The following is an 18,552-nucleotide window of genomic DNA, read 5'->3' as shown; positions in this document are numbered from 1 at the left end:
ATTTTCTGAATATTAGTATCATAATAGAGAGGGGATGATTTACAGTTTTTTATTGCACTACGGTTTTATGTTTTAATCAAAACTAAACTTTTTTCAGGAGACTTAAAGCAATAATATAATAAAAGAAAGAGTTTTAGGGCCAAAACAGCTACCTAGCCAATGAAAAAAGCCATGTTTAGTTATTTAGTGACAGTTCTTTGTTTGAAAATCAAATAGTGCACTATTTATTGGCATAATTGTCCCTGTTGAATAAAACATTTCATATCTAAGTTTAATTAGAAGGCTAATCATTATCAACTAAAACCCTCAAATAGACCACAAATATTTTTTAAAAAAGTTCTTGGATTGAAATCGATTAAATGGCCGACTATTTTTCCCCTATTCATGCCCAAAAAAAGAGTGTACTTTTACTTCCCCAGAAAAAGTTGAATTAAATTTCTATCCAAAAGCATCAATGTTCCTTTTTTTCCAGGGATCTAAAAGGATAAGACAATCTCCGATAGAGTGATCCCCAATTACAATATACAAAATTACCCTTTCTGTAGATTAATATTAGGACATTGTGACTCAACTTAATTAACCAATCAATCGAAATTCAATATAAGTCTTCAAAATTGTTGCGCCAACTAATAAGAAATCGTTATTTTAAAACTTAGGGAACTAGTTTAATAAACAGCCAAGGCCAATGTCCCCTCCCTCCCTGCTTGCTCGATTATGAAACACCCTGCGAATGTGATAATATGTAGAACCCCCAAAAATGACTCATCTTAAATTGTTAATGGATTTTTTATAGGGAAATTCATTGATAGATAGATACACAGAGAAATTTATACATGATAAATAAAAATGATCCAAGTTTCAAAATTTTGAGATGGTTAAATTGACAATAAATTCATCTTATTTTCCTAGTGGGAGAGGGAGTAATGTTTTACTAGGGGCAATATCTCTTAGGAGGGTTGTGGTATCCTCCCCCAAAATAGTTATAAATTTTCCCTAGACCTGTAACAAGCTTTACTGTTTAAGGAGAACCATATCGGTTCAGTGGTTAGATAGATAATTTGCTACACACACCAAAAAAGGTTTACTACTTTATATATTAGGACTAGCGGCTACGCCCCTAGAGGCCTCTTGAGGAGGGGAGAGTCCAACTTGATAACCCAATTTCATATTTTAGATTTTAAAAGAAAAAGTAAAAAAAAATTATTTTTTGGGGGGGGGGCGATTTCTCTTGAGAGGGTGGTTTTACCCTCCCCCAAAATGGTTATAAACCTTTCCGGGACCTATGAGAAGCTACCCTGTTAAGGAGAACCCGATCGGTTCAGTGGTTAGCGAGATCCTTTGGTACAAACATACAAATACACAGACTAACATCCTGTTACTTTATATAATAGGATAGACGCAAAGCTTATTATCAGTTTTAGCTTACCTGGATCAATTGATGGACTAACGGACATACAAACAAAGTAATAGAGCAGCTATGCTTCTTAAAAGGGTGGGGGGCATTAACAGGATGACTTGTTATTATTTCTCCTACCAACCATATTTGGTACCAGGCACTTTCTCAACAGTTAAGTATACACTTTGAAACAGCAAATATATCAGGAATCTAAAGGGATAAGACAGTGGCCGATAAATTGATGTATATCCCCAATAATGATACACAAAATGACCCCTTCTGTAGGTTGAAACATTTGGACACTCAACAATGAATGAATAAATCAAAATTTGATAAATGTCAATCCAACGAATGAGAAAACATTATTATAAAACTTTGGGGACTAGTGTAATAAGCAGCCCAATGTCCCCAATCTCTGAAAAATATACATTGTAAAGCAGCTAGATTGTCCAAGCTTTCGTTGAAAGAGACGAGACAAAAAATCCCCATCCCCCCAAAAAATAAACCCCTTGGTATAAATTAGACTGTAACCTTAAAATTCTTAATCTTTATGCTAATTAAAATTGATATATTTGTCGCGTTTTTGTTAAAACATACCTACCTCTTGTGAAGGTGAATTTCTTTTTTCCTCTCTTATAAAATCGCCTAATGGATAATTAAAAACTCTCCAATAATTAATATGCTAATAAGTTTATTAAAATCAGCTTATATTAAAAAAATTTTGAATATATCCTAAATATTAGAATAAATTCATAATTTCGTAAACTTTTATTTTTCCTAATTTTTTAATACTTTTCTATGTTTTAATATTTGTATGTTTCAACAGATAAAAATATTTCATATATTAAAGAAAAACGAAAAGTGTAGCTTTCCATTTAGGCTCACTTCTCAATCATATTGAAGGTTCATCGTTTATTATTAAGATCTTCAAAACTTCTTTTAAAAGTAGAAGCTATACATTATCTTTAATGTATTTATATGAACTAAATTAGGAAAATATCAATGTTCAGAGATTAAGAGATTAATAAAGTAAATAAAAACATGCGTATTAGCAATATTCGTAGCCATGTAGGAACTAATGCCCTGTAAATATATAACTATAGATGTATAACCCAGACAACTATCTAGCCCAAGTGGTGGGGACTTTTTTCGTCTGCTAGCAAATTGCTATCTGCTATTTTGTAGCGACTTATTGTGTTTACATATAACTCGTGCCTCATCAATTCTTTTATGTCGAGGCCTTACTTTACCTATAAAAAGAAATGGTTTAATCTTTTAAACAAAATATACATTGTAAGTTAAATAAAATAGGAAATCTATCAGTATCTATATCCGTGCAAAAATATGGCAAAAACTCGTGCAAATTTAGGGCCTTAAAAGGGTAGGCCTGACTAACAAGGCATGACGGCTTAAATTGGACCTGAACGCACGATTTTACTGACCTCTGAATTTCCACAGGGATAGCTCATTTGTATAAAAAAAAATGTATCAGGTCAAAAAAGATTTATTTAAAGTTTAGGGAAATGAAATTGATAAATATTAGAATAGCCATTTATCGCGTGGTATTATAGACAACTTTCTGCGGAAAGGTAAATGAAAAATTATATGATAAGTGTCAGTTTTGATTTTTTTTCATTTTATTATTCGTAGAAAATTGTCCATAGTACGAAACTGTGCATTATTTTTTAATATGTCTTAAAACCAGTTTTAATCCAGTGGATATTAATCGGTTAAAAGCCATACCGGAATAGGCCTTTCAAAGTTTCTATTAGCCTATCAATTTTAAAGACATATCTCAAATTGCCAGTAAAACAGGACAATGAAATGTCATTTCCCCTATAACGATACTGGAGGACAGACAACGTTAAATTCTAGAGTAGATTCGCTACTGAAAAAAATACTACAGTCAGATTTTAATAAAGTTAGATGTAATACAATATCATTAAATAATTTATTAAGATTTAAAAATCTTTCAGTAAGAATATTTTGTGCTCTTTAAAGAAATATTATTCAATTATTATGCAATAAAAGTAATAAAACACGATTTTAGGGATACAGGGATATGCAAACGAAAGAAAATAACCTTAAATTTATTTTATTCAATATGCAGCCTTGTGGGGATTAGATATCCTATTAAAAGAATCTTTAGTCTAAAGAGTATCCGTATTGTACAAGCAGTCATCGAGGTCTTATAGATTTCGTGGACCTCTAAGCTCTTCATATGGATAATAAGAATTTGCACATTTTTATTTTCGGGACTATTTTTTATCTTCTATTGAACTATCCCTGCGATTTAAACAAAGAGTTATATAACGAACAGGGAGAAAAGATCAGATAATGTTAAAATTTTTATTGGCACAAAGTAAAAGTCTTTTTATACCCAACATTACCTTTTTTGTAACACACCTGACATATCAGCAAAAATACCATAAGAGTTTGGTTCTTAAACAATTTTTAAAGAGTCCCCAAAGTTTTCTTTTTAGTTATCTTAGCAACTTTGGGTACTTTAATTGAATTTGAAAGGTTGGTTCATTTAGTTGAGTGTCCAAATGTTTCATACGCTCAATTAATCTACAGTGAATGGGTAATTTTATGTATTATCATTGTGATGTAGATCAATAAATCGGCCATTGTCTTATCCCTTTAGATCCCTGAATGATAATTTTACACAATGTTTTTTCTTTCCATTTACTTATCCCTCATAACTCACAATAAAAATATAAAGATTTGTTTCTTGAAAATGTCAGAAATTGTTCTTTAACAAGGATAACCTTTTCATTAGTTGTAGTCAGGGAGGGGGTGGATATTGCGTTGTTAATTACGCTAGTCTCCAAAGTTTTATAAAAAATGTTTTTTTTATTCATTGGTTTAACTACTTTGGGAACTATGAATTTTGATTGGTTGGCTTTTTAAGTTGTGTGTCCAAACGTTTGAGTCACTAAATGTAATTTACAGAGGGGATAATTTTAAGTATCATCATTGGGTATGTACATTTGTACATTAATTTATCGCCAATTGTCTTATATCTTGGGTGTAGTAATATTTCTGTCTACGTAAAATAAAACAGTATATTGTAATACAGTTCTCTTTGAAAATTTGGGGAAGAAATTAAGACACTAAACCACATAATAATGGATATATATAATATGTGGATGATGAGAGAGATTCTCGATTTACCCCATAAAATGTTTCTTTTAGCTGGCCAATATAACGATACATCCCCTTCTCTGACAATGGAGGAACTTATTGATCATAATCTGAGAACTGTATTAGCAACATAAATTCATGACATAAATTTCCATGTTATAATATTCAAGATCATACTAAATATATCCTTTTGTATAGAGTAGCTGCGCTACTTAAAATGTTTTATTATTTTTTATGTAGAAAAATGCCTTTTGGCGAAGCTAGTTATATTGCACACTATCTTTTTGGGTTTCTGAAAAGTACTTCTAGATAGATTATAAAAAATGGGTTTTAAATTCGTTCTCTACAGTTTTATTCATTTTATTATTTACTAGAGCTACGCCCCCTCTCCCCCGACCCCTTGAAGCCTCTAGGGGCACTAAAGTTGAAAGACGGGAAATTTGCCATCCCCCAGATTTCTTTTTAAGCTTCAAAAGAAAAAGAAAAAAAAATTAGGAGGGTCATATTTGTTGAGAGGGAGGAGATACCCTCTCCCAAAATAGTTAAAAAACTTAATTGGACCTATAATTAGCTTCACTGTAAGGGAGAAATATATCGGTTCAGCGGTTAGCGAGATCCTTCGCTACAGACTAAAAAAGTTTACTACTTTATATAATAGGTTTTCATTTTTTTTTCAAATTTTATGTATTATTTTACTGTACATTTAAATTAACATTCGAAAAACAATACAAATATGTATCAATACATTTCAATTGAAAAAAAAATAAATATAAAAATATCAATAAACACAACTAAGACATGAGATGACCTATTTAAATGACGTTTTGTTTAGAAATATATCAATTTTACTTTCCTTAATTTTGTGTCAAAATATTTATCATTTTGTATATTTTTATTTGAATTGTAATGCTAGAATCCCCCCGCCCCTTCTTCACCTGACGTTGGGATGGGGGGTTAGGTCCTTTTCAAATTTTTTGTCGGGGGCATTCAGTTTGCATAATATCTAAAAAAAAATATCCAGAAAGAAAACCGTTTTCTCGTATTCATTCGAATCCGGTGGATAGGAACCAATTCTCATCCATACGAAAAAACTATGTCTAGCATCGTATTATATCCAGTTTTCTACGAATATAGAAATGTACAATCATAAGATTAAAACCAGTTTTTTTAGCCCATGCCTTCGGCATCTCGGGGCTAAAAAAACTGGTTTTAATCTTATAATTGTACATTCTATATCCGCGGAAAGCTATTTATAATACGATGCGAGAAATAACTATTATGTTTGGCTTCAATTAATATCTGCTTGATTAGAGCCGGTTCTCAGTAATATTGAAAAATCATGTAATAGCATATTTTCTACGAATATTGTAATAAAGATCATAAAATGAAATTCCGTACTAACGAAACTGGTTTTAATCTTATAAAATATCAATTAATATACGCAGAAAGCTGCGATAAATAATACCTATGAATTTTACTTGTTCAAAAATGAATCAAAAATTTAAAAAAAATACTTACATAAAAATTATTATTGATTCAAATTGTCAACATGTTACGACTTAAATAGTACAAAAATAGTAGAATTTATTAGAAATATTGTATATATCATATGGGGTATAAAGTCATAGGTAAATTATCTACATGATATGATATCTGTAATTATTTAAATTTTTTTACAAATCCGCTAAAGGGATAAGACAATGGCCAATAAATTTATGTACATCCCCCAATGATTTCCTTTCTTTAGATTACAATTAGAGGTTCAAACGTTTGGACACTCAACTTAATGAACAACAAATCAAAATTCAATATCAAAGTCCCCAAAGTTGTTGAGTCATTGAATAATAATAACGAAATAATTTCTGAAAAAAAGCAAAGGTTCCAACGTTTAAACTACTAATTTTACGTTACAGAGGGGCAAATTTGAGTATCATCATTGGGGATGTACATCAATTTTTCGACCATAGTCTTATCCCTTTAGATCCCTAAATTGTATGAAGGGTGCTTGATAAAAACCTTCAATATTCAATAAAAAATCATCAGTTAAAGTAAAAATGATAATAAAATACATTTAAAATGCTACAGGGACACAAAGAAATGTCAATATAAGATATAAAATCTTGCTAGCGACAATATCTACAATAAATATATACTAAAGTAACAGGATATATATGTGTCTTTCTGTTCGTACCTAAGGATCTTTCTAACCGCTGAACCGATATGGCCCTCCTTTAAAATGTAGCTTCTCATAGGTCCTGGAAGGTTTATAACTATTTTTGGGGAGAATACCACCACCCTCCCAAGTAAAATTAACCCCCTCCCCATTTTTTTCGTTAAAATTTAAAGTTGAGAGGGGTCTAATTTTTCCCCTACCCATACCTCTAGTGTCCCTATAGGCCTCTAGGGGCGTAGCCGCTATTATATCTTAAAGTTACATCTTTTCTATCAATGTATGTGTGTACATTTTTTTAATTGACGACAAAATCCGTCAACGCTTGAGATTTATAAACATTAAAAAAATACAAAATATTTTTATATATTGATAGAAATAGAGTGTTAATAAAAGATAAATTATCAATAAGAGAGGGGTAGGTTTCTGGTAGAATCTGTAAAGGTGTGTGTTTTAAGGCTTAAAAATAGTAGTAGAACGATAATATTCACAAAATATGTGTATTTCTTATTGAAAAGAACTAAAGACAAATTTTTTTTTTAAATTAACATAAATATTTATCGTTCTACTACTGTTTTTTACTTATAACACATAACCTTTACGGATTTTACCAGAAACCTACCCCTCTCTTTGTCTGCGTAGCAAAATGGCAATTACTTGGCTGCTATGCGAGATAAACCTCTTATTTTCTTTAGATTTTAATATCAATTAAATAAAACATTTACAGTTAAGTAGGTAGTTACTCGACTGCTTTTAAGCATTGAAGGCGGGGTCATTGGAATGTTTATTACACTAGTCCCCAAAGTTTTATACAAACACTTTCTTATTCGTTGGTTGAACAACTTTGGAGATTTATCTTTCATTTAGTCGGGTGTCCAATCGTTTTAACCACTATTTGTAGCGGTAATTTTGTGTAGCACCATTGGGGATTTATATCAATTTATCGCCAATTGTCTTATCCCTTAGATCCCTGGCTTTTAATTCACTTTACTTTGATATACTGCCACAACAAGTTAACAACTATAAGATTTATTTATGTTCTTCAATTAAACTTGTATTCCGGGTCATTAGAATGTTTCCATGTATTGCTTGACTAATCATCTATTTGATAAATCTATTCTATTTATGTCGTACTCGCATTAGTAGTAATATTTCAAATTTAATGATTTACAGATTATTATTATTAAAGCTGATTTTTACGTCGATTTTTTCTTAATGCAACAGTGTTATAAACGCTAAAAACATAATTGTTGACTGTTATGCCTTTTTTTACATGACTTTAAAAACCACTACGATCTTGGATAAAGATTTTTAGTTACTTGAATCATAAAGCTTTTTTATATGTTCTACTAAAAAAATATGTTTCTTTTATGTATCCCTCAAATTTTCCTTCGAGGAAAATTAAGCGTGATATAATAACGTTTTCTTATTGAATTTTGATTGGTTGGTTCATTTAGTTGAATGTCCAAACGTTTCAACCATTAATTGTAATCTACTGAAAGGGAAATTTTTGTATATCATTATTGGGGATGTACATCAATTTATCGGCCATTATCTTATCCCTCTAGTTTCCTGGGTAAAACAAGTCGTATATTCTAAATGTTATGATTTAAAATTTTAATTTCTGAATGATTATGCCATTTCCTCGGTAGGAATAATTTACAACAGTATAATGATGGCTGTAATAGCGAAGCTACTCTATAACTTGATTAAGTTGATTTTGAAGCGTCAATTTAGTTTAAATTGATAATTTAGACTTTTTCAACTTAAATGAAAACCCTAGAATTTTACAAGTTTTATACTTTCAAAAATACATGACATATTCGTATGGACTTTTTAGTTTAAATATCAGTAGAAATAGCAAGATTTTTAGAAAGATTTTTAAAATATTGCTGCGCTTGAACTGTTATTTATCGCTACGTTATAAAGACAGCTCTCAACGAATATTGAATTGAAAAACTATAAGGATAAAACCAGTCTTACTGGCCCTGAGGATCCGAAGGTCTTAGCTAACAAATCTGGTATTAACGTTATAATTTTATATTAATATTTATTGAAAATTGTCTGTAATTCGGTGCTTTATATGATTTTTTTTAGAATGGCTTTGAAACTGTTCTAATCTAACTAATATTAATTAGTTTCGAAGCCATATTGGAATGACTTTCAAATATTGCTGCGCTGCGCTAGAAATATTGTTGCTTATGCTTGTTATTCGCCATTATTCATCATAATTATAAATCTTGGCACATTTTTTTCATGAGTTGGAATTTTATTACTTTTTTGTTACTTCTATAATTACTTTTTTGTTTTATTTATGATTCTCTGTAAAATAAAAAAAAATATTTTTATTTTTTTGTGTGCTATGAAACAGATTTATAGTATAGATGCATATAAAGACCTCTTTCATTTGCTTCTAAATTATTTTCTGCTACTAGTCTGTGTTAATTTAAGCATTGGTTGATTTTCAATGACCCAATAGAAAGGTTGCACAAGGCGGTTGCGATGGGGAAATACAGTTATTTAACCCTTTCTACCTCTAGTGTTTTACTCTAATTGCTATGATAATAGAAATAATTCTTAAATAATTTAAGTTTCTAACCGCGGACAATTGTCCATAATGCCATACGATAGAGCACAATCCAAAAGGGGAAACTATTTTGGGAGATTCTTTAAAAGATTATAATTTTTTGTTTCTTAATACGGTGCCTAGATGTTTTCCTTTTATCTGTCTAAGATTCAAAAAGCTTAACTTTCAAAGCAAAGATTAATGGTATAAAAAAGCAGATTGCTTAATTTATCTTAACAGTGCTTTTTCAATTCAGCCGAAAATTTAAAACTTCAATGGTTTATGTCAACTATAATAAAAAACGTAAACATATTATCGACATGTCTTTATTCTAATAGCATTATTTCATACTTGTTAGATATTGCTATAAAACAAAATAAGTTTTTTGTAGTTTTGAAAGAATATAAGTTTTAATTCATGGTTATAAGAATTTGGAAAGCTTAGATATGTTTCAATGGTTATGCTTGTTGCCTTAATTATCTAAAAATGTTCTTATAAAAAGTATTAAAACACTAGTTGATTTTTAAAAAAGATAGACATTTTGATAACCCTTCATTATGATAAGTCAGAAAAAACAGAATTTTAGGAGGTGTGTTAAAAAAATCAAACACCTTTAAATAGAACTCACCAAACAACCTTAAATGTGTATGCTTAGTTTACATAGCAAGGGTGTTATAAGTGAAAAACTATCCAAATCAAAAACATTTTGACAATTTCTAAAAGATCACAAATGTTCCTTTAAAATACACCTGATACCAAAATTTCTCTGCTTTTAAGTGAAGCCCTGATTAATGGATTAATTTTTGGCATTTTTATTTGAAATAGCCAAACCTCATTTCCTTTAACTCTTACTATCATGCCCCGTAAAGGAAAGGAAAAGTATTATGAAGAAAGTTTTTTCGATAGAGGTATATTTCAACTGAAAAAAAAATATTCCCATCAGTTTATTTTCATAATAGCCTTTTTATTACAAACATTTAAAGCATTTTTACACAAACAATCAATGAGAGACAATGAATTGAAAATATTAGGAAGTAGATTAATTTAACCATCAGTGGTGTATCCCTTTATTCCCTGCACTAACCCCTTTTCTTCCCTAATAACCTTTTACTTTTTCTATTTGAAAACCACATTAGATCAAGGTCGCACGCCCCCCCCCCCCCCCCCCAGCTCATAAGAGTGAGTAACACCCCCCCCCTCAAGGAAAATTTATTGGGTTCCAGTTTCCTTTTTACATTCAATTTCAGTCAGGGATGGGGTAAAGTTTTCTGGAAAACAAATTACAGGTCAGATCAGAATAAAAATTGGGTAGAATTATTCAGGGATCTAAAAGGATAAGACAATGGTCGATAAATTGATGTTCATTCTCAATTATAATACACAAAATTACTCTTTCTATTGATTACTATTACTTGTTGAAACTTTGGACAATGAACTAACGGAATCAACCAATCAAAAGTCCACAAAGTTGCTGAGCCAATAAAGGAAACATTATTATAAAACTTTGGGGACTAGTGTAATAAACAGCCCAATGAAAATTCTCACAATAAATCTTCCCTTTATAAGATTAACAACGTCATAAGACATATTTTTAATTATTTCAATTTTTTAAACATTTTTTACATGCCCTTATTCTATCGTTGTATATCAGATAAAATTTACTATAACTTTTCCGCTGTTGAAAAATAAAGGGAAAATGTCATAACACACTCTTTTTATTAATCTCTCAGTTCGTTCAATTTTTTTTAGAAAACTTTGCCCTGTTTCTAATATAAGTCGATTTTCCGTGGTTCAATTTTAGGATTTCAAAGGGTTTTTAAAATGTAATTGAAAATGAGTTATAAAAGGTTTTTGTCTATTTAAATCATGTACTTTTTGTGTGTTTTTCAAGAGAAAAAAAAGAAATCTTTGTGCTTTTCCTAAAAAAAACCTTTTGTTTGATCATTATTTCATTTCAGGTTAGATTAGGTTATTTGGTATCCACATAGGGTTAGGCCCCTAAGCGGTTAGGCATAGAAACTCCCCTTTTTTCAATTTATATTAAAAATAAGGGGGAAGGGGGGATTTTCAGTGCTCGACAAGAAATCACCGAAAAACCTTATTTTAAAACTAAATTTGGAGTTATTTTTAGTTTATTTGATTATTACTTTAGGTTAGGGCTATTGCCCCGCGGGTTAGGGATAGGAACTCTCCCCTTTTTTCAATTTACATAAAAAAAATAGGGGGGTTGGGGGGGTCACCGCTCAAATGCTCTTTGAGGAAAATCACCGAAAACTTACATAATTCCAAACTTCACTTAACCTGTCAATTTGTCCGACATCAAAAACTGAAAACTTTTTCACTTAGCACAAAATTTCAATAAGAAAAAAACTTTGAAATTGGAACATTTTAGACAATTTAAACTTTTTATAAGGTATTGAATGGCTAAAAAACAAGGATGTCAACATACATACTTACATTTCTAGGACTTGATTATACAGATCCTTCGTTTATACCATTGTACCTTGTTGTAATAGGAATCAGTATTCTAAAAGTCTGATGAATAGGTAGAATAATATTAATTATATTTGCACATAGAAAATTTTTGTTGAAATAGCAACATATTTTGATCGAATGGACGTACGAACTTTCTTCTAACGATTATAGAGTTGCTACGCTTATGCTACATACAAAAAAAATACTGTTCATCGGATAAAAGTTTGATTTGGTTTTTAGTTTTGGCAGGTATAATCAAATAATCTTGATAATGTACTGACAGATCACATTTAAAGAGTTACTTCTCTATCAAATACTATGTATTGATTTATGCATCAATCTATCCATTAAGTTACTGATACCAAGTAGTCCGAGAATGTACGTTTTAAATGTACGAGGACAAAATAATAACCAAAATACTGCTTCTAAAAATGAATTGATATAATTTTATATAAAATCTTAGTTTTGCACATTTTTGTAAATATTTTTATTTTATGTGTACCGTAATTGTACTGTACAAATTCGGGTCCTAAATCTCCTGTCATCAATCCATTTACAATTCATACACAAATCCATCTTTGATATTCTTATTTGTTTCCGTTTATATAAGATGGAATGACAACCAACAGAGATCTAAAGGGATAGGACAATGGCCGATAAATTGATGTACATCCCTAATAATGATACGCATAATTACCATTACCCCTTCTGTAGATTACAATTAGTGATTGAAAGGTTTTGACAATCTACTTAATAAAAAAAACAATCAAAATTTAATTTAAGTCCTCAAAGTTGTTTATCCAAGGAAGAAGAAAATGCTTTTCTAAAAACTTTTTGTACTAGTGTAATAAACTGCCTAATGTCCCATTCTTCCCTGGGAATGACAACAACTAAATTGTTTTTCCAATAAAAAATATAAACATCCTATGATATAATTTCCCCCAAAACAGCTAAAAATAAATAAAAGCAAAGTTACTTAACACTTTTTAGTTTTAATTCACAATATGTGTAGTTTTTAAAGAAAGTTTTGTATTTGCCTTTGGTAGGTTTTAAGCTAATTATTGTAGCTATTTCAAAAATTTTATATAAAAATATTTTTGCATAGGTACATTATAGATTTATGTATATTATACATTATAATGTTTTCCAACAACTAATTTTTTTCAAGTATTAAACTTGAAACCGTTTAAAATCTGGTGGATTACAACCGGCTCTCAGCAATAGTGAAAAGTCATATATAGCATCGTATTATAGGCAATTTTCCAAGAATATTAAAATAAAATCATAAAATCATTACCATTTTTGTTAGTCCTGAACTTTGGTTCCTCAGGGTAGCAAAACTGGTTTTGTATAATCTTATAATTTTTCATTTTAATAATCGCGGAAAGCTTAACTTTCCCCCAAATAATCTAGATTTTTATCATTATTGGGGGATAATTTAAATATATCATCCATTGTCCAATCCCTCCATTATTGGTTAAGGGTAGAAAATGAAAGTATTGGTATATTTACATATTTAAGGGCCTTTTCAATATTGAACTTTGAATATTTATTCTGAAAAACAAACGAAACCAGGGAGGAAGGGTACACTGGGCTGTTTATTACGCCTAGTACCCAAAGTTTTATAGTAATCTCTTTGGGGACTTATATTAAATTTTGATTAATTGGTTCATTAACTTGAGTGTCCAAACGTTTCAGCCATTAATTGTAATTTACAGAAGGGGTAATTTTATATTGTATCACAATTGTGGATGTACATCATTTTATCGGCCATTGTCTTATCCATTTAGATTTCTAAAAACGAAAACATCAAAAATATCAATGAAATGTACGAATAAAACACATTTGAGAGATTTTTTCAAACCCAAACCATTTTGAATCCTATAAAAAACGCTCTTAATAGATCTATTTATCATTATAAATTGATTATTACTAGGATAAAATGTATTCTTTTTCTGCATCTTGCTGTATTATGACAAAATAAAAGCTTACTATTGAAAATTATCTTTGGTTGTCAAATCCATGTCTCTGATAAAAATCTGAGGTTGCCAATTAATGGAAAACAATATTATAATTTATCTTACACTAGTGGCTTCGCCCACCCCCCTCCCCCCCCCACCATTTATTTTTGTTACAAATTAAAATGTTTTTTTTTTAGGGGGGAGGGAATCTGTTTCTTTTTTTGGGTTAAGGGTTACCTAACCTTTCCTTAAAATGGCTTTAAACCACCTAATCGATCCAGCTAGATATTTCTAAACAGACAGACTTTCTACCTATTTTATATAAGGACTAGTCTGTAGACTAGACTGATAGAACTGTATTGTAATATAGATAATCAGAGATAATTTAATAAATGTGAATTTCTGCCATTGGTAGCGGGTATATATAAAAGATATATCATTGTCCTTTCCCTAAATCAGACTTTCTTACAACTTTTCCGCGGGATAAAAAAAAAGTAATAAAAATGATACCTCTATTGACAACGAGATTCTAATAATGATTATTTATGTATCAGAACTTGGATTACTTTTTATCGCATTGCAGATTCTTAAAATCATTAATCTACATAACTGAATTTAATTTTGTTAAGTTCCTAAACTGAAATTGTATTTTTAGTGTTTACTTTTCTATATTTATTTTTTAAACTTAAAATGTGTTTATAAATAGACCCTGCGGGGAGATTTATTCCCGCGGCGCTCTCCTAATCTAAATTGTCAAAATGTTTCGGTCCACCTACGGTTCAACTAACCAGCTCTAAATCATAATTAACCCTATGGTTAATATGACTGGTGTCCTATTTTAATCTGTCTAGAACCTAACCATTTTTGTTGATTGATTTGTAATGAAATCTTTTTTCAGAACGCTGGAGTACCTGTCCCGCCATCTTTACCGCGTGGCCGCCAAGTACCACAACACCGGGATGACCCCTAAGAACGTGGCCATCGTGTGGGCCCCCAATCTGTTGCGCTGCAAGCAGCTCGAGATCGGGGGTGTTGCAGCCCTGCAGGGCGTCGGAGTCCAGGCATGTTGTACCATTCTACCGTTTCTAAAATCTTAATAGACTACTCCTTGTTTGAGATCATTGGAAATATTATATTTTAATAGTTATTTATTGCATCGTATTATAGACAGCTTTATGGGGAAATAAAAATAGAAAAATATAAAAAAAAATCCCTGAAGAGTAAATCCAATTGGTTCAGTGGTTACCGATATCTTTCTACTTTGTATTATAGATTTAGAAATGGTACTACTTTTTTGTTAGGCCGTCGTAACAGAGTACCTTATCAAGTACTGCGACCTCATATTCACTGACGCCGTACCGCCGCACATGGCCGCCAACAACATGCCGCTAACGCCATCCTCCGTCGAGGCGAGCTTTGCCATCCCGAGTCCCGGCGTGATTAGCGGCCTGGAGGCGGTGAATGCGGGTGATAGTGCCGCATCTGTTAGTATTATGTCAGCTTCGGCCTTGGGTGTTAGCACCTCCACGCCTATTAAATCAAGGTAAGAGAATTTGTGTTTACAGTATGGATTTGAAACCTATTCACCGGTTCTCAGCCATACTAAAAAATCATGTTTAGCATCGTAGCTATTATAGACAATTTTCCACGAATATTAAAATAAAAAATCATAAAATTTATATAATTTTGTTAGCCTATGCCTTCGGGACTAACAAAACTGGTTTCTATCTTATAATTTTTATTTTAATATTCGCGGAAAGCATTTATAATTCGATACGCGTATAAACTAATTTACCTAATTTTTTCTCCAGTTATTCGATTCATATTTACAGTTTTTCTTTAGGTTTTCTAGAGAAAGAATTTACAATATTTTTGCTTTTGATAACATCATTGATCTCTATTCTTGTGTTACAAATAATTCGTTTTTTTTATAAAGAAAATGGACATCTTTGAAAGCTTCAACAACATCACTAGCTAGTTTGAGTGATCTGGAGGACAAATTAGAATTTTTAAGACATTTTTCTTTTTGACTAGCTGTTATTATTGTAATATTTATAAGGTTATTCTCATAATGATTTTATAAATGCTTATTATGCTTAATATACTTACCATTTTTAAAAGCGAAGCTTTTCTATGATCTAGGTCGTTCCGTCCGTCCGTTTGTCCGTAACGGTTAGCTTTTTTCGTTAATATAGACATAATAGAATTGTCCTATCGTGTTTATTCTGCTTATTCTGTTCTGACACTCTACAAGTGCTAATGTTCGTTTGTCCTACCGTTTTGGAGCTTTGCTTTTATGGATGTTGTCATCCTTGTTTCTTCCTCTTCCTCTAACCGCTTTAAAACTATTTTACTGATTTGTGTTAAATGTTTTTTTTTCTCAAATCACAATCATATAAAACAAGCTTCTATATTTGATCAAAAATATTTTCTAAAGCTTTAACTTGCCTTTCCTGTCCTTATTTTATGTTTGGTTAGGTTAGGTTAAGTTAGATAGTGTTAACTTTATCCTCAAGAATTTGATAAATTCGCCTAAAATTGGCCATTTCAAAGCTTTTTTTCACGTTTTTTTTTAATGTTAATTATTATTTTATTTCTATGGCATACAGGGTTAAAAACAATGGCGATATATATTTCCTTCTCAAATTATGTTAAGTGTGACATTTGCATGAAAAAGGGGAAGTAGATTAATCTACCAATGTCCTACCCCCCTAGGTTTTATTTATAAAGGTACATTACAAAATCATTAGCATTAATGTGATATAATTACAAATAAAAGCATTTTGTAATTATTGTACAAAACAAGGATGACAACATCCATAAAAGCGAAGCTCTAAAATTGAAGGACAAACGAACATTAACATTAACGAGTGTCAGAACTTAATTTACAAAATAAAAATATAAAAGTTTTGACAAAATTATACGTATATTTGTTGCAAAACTTCTTGAAATACAGAATACTGTTTATGGACATACTTATATTTTTAGGACTTGAGTATAGAGTTGCTTCGCTTATAACACTATACCTTGTTGTAAAAGGAATCATTACTTTAAAAAATCAGATAAATAGGATGATTTTAACATTCAAAAATGTGTTGTCAAAAAAGTAAAAAAATCAGCTTGTTTTAAATGGATGTACGGACATTATGGTAACGATTATAGAGTTGCTACGCTTTCTTAATCGTACCTAATTACTACAGGATTCATTAAAGTTTGAAACTGATAGGATAATTCTAACATGCCTAGATTAACGAAAAGACATAATCGTGACGGACTGGCGGACCGACCCTAATTATAGAAAAGCTTCGCTTTTAAAAAACATTAGTAAGCAAGGTGGCGATTATTACATTTGTGCTTTAATGCTTTAGTAGTTTTATGTTTTTTTAACGAATAAACAGGAAGGGAGGGGACATTGGGCTGTTTATTACACTAGTCCCCTAAATTTTTATATTAACGATTTATTATTAGTTGACTTAACACCCTTGGGGTCTTTTATTGAATTGGTTGGTTTATTTAGTTGAGGTTCCAAACGTTTCAACCACGTAACTTATTGAAGGGGTAATTTTGAGTATCATCATTAGGCATGTACATCAATTTATCGGCCAGTGCCTCTTCCCTTTAGATCCCTAAACATATAAAGCTTTGCTTTACTAACTCTCATATTTTTTATATTCAAATTTATATATTTATCACTTTTGTTCCTTGCCGTTAAAGGTTCAAACCCATTTAAAACGTATTCAAAATATTATTTTATTTAGGCCTAAATCCTTGGCTCTGACGACGCCCTCACAGCTACGTGTCACCCCCCAGCCCTCTCAGAAATATATTGACGTGGGCGGGGGCCCCCAGAACCTCCCCCCTACCTACCACACCATCATTCAGCTGCCGGGGGGCTCCTTCAAGCACAAGAAATCCTCCACCCCCTGGAAAAATATTTTCTTTAAGGTAAGAGTTTTTTGCTTCTAGTATAACTTCGAAACCGATTAATATACGCTTTTTCATATTAATATCCGTGGAAACCTGTCTACAATACGATGCGACAATAAAATGATCTAAATAGATTTAAAAAATTACTAAATTCTTATTTTATAATGGGTTGGATAGAAATTTAAATTTATGTACATATTGTTGGATGCATTTTTAGAATTGTATGTATTGAAATTTATGTTATGGGTAGAAAAACATATGTATATTTAATAATTCTAATTTTATATGCGCGTTGTCAGGGAAGTGTGATCCACAAAGGGGGAAAAAGCTAAACTTTATCTTTAAATCGGGTTAGATATGATTATTACATGTACTCCTCATATTACATTAATATGAGGTTTTAGCCAAAAAATAGAGGCTTATAAAGCTCAACGTGTAAATTAAGACACTTTAAGAATAATGTCATCAAATATAATCTTAATCCCTTTCTTCCCCACCTATGTCCACAAAAGAATTTAGAGAAGATTAATTTTCTGTCATTGTTCCACTCCCTAAATCCTTGATTTATATTGGGCTGTTTATTACACTAGTCCCCAAAGTTTTATAATAACGTTTTCCTATTCTTTGGCTTGACAGCTGTAGGGACTTTTATTAAATTATAATTGGTTGGTTCATTAAGTTGACTATCCAAACGTTTCACCCACAAATTTAATCTACAAAAGGGGTAATATTGAGAATCATCATTGGGGATGTTCATCAATTTTCTGTCCTTTGTCTTATCCCTGAATACCTGAATTTCCATGTATATGGATTAAGAATATATGTTCTCAATTTTGCACACCGATGCAAACTTTTTATGTAGATATAAATATTTAGTAGTATTCTTAAAATTGACAGCATATAGCCAAGA

The 18,552-nt window shown here is 30.9% G+C and overlaps 1 protein-coding gene across 1 annotated transcript in view; it reads left to right on the top strand.

The window, feature by feature from the left end:
* LOC145328395 (uncharacterized) overlaps positions 1-18,552 on the top strand; it is a 310,864-nt gene that overhangs the window by 249,149 nt on the left and 43,163 nt on the right. Inside the window, exons 21-23 of the mRNA XM_080172033.1 lie at positions 14,614-14,776; positions 15,017-15,258; positions 17,474-17,660. Of these exons, the coding sequence (XP_080028159.1) occupies positions 14,614-14,776; positions 15,017-15,258; positions 17,474-17,660 (592 nt within the window). The remainder of the gene's footprint in view (positions 1-14,613; positions 14,777-15,016; positions 15,259-17,473; positions 17,661-18,552) is intronic.

Source organism: Acartia tonsa, chromosome 9, assembly GCF_053477335.1.
Source record: "Acartia tonsa isolate MP-2025a chromosome 9, ASM5347733v1, whole genome shotgun sequence".
NCBI classification, from domain to species: domain Eukaryota; kingdom Metazoa; phylum Arthropoda; class Copepoda; order Calanoida; family Acartiidae; genus Acartia; species Acartia tonsa.
This window is presented reverse-complemented; position numbering and strand designations above follow the sequence as displayed.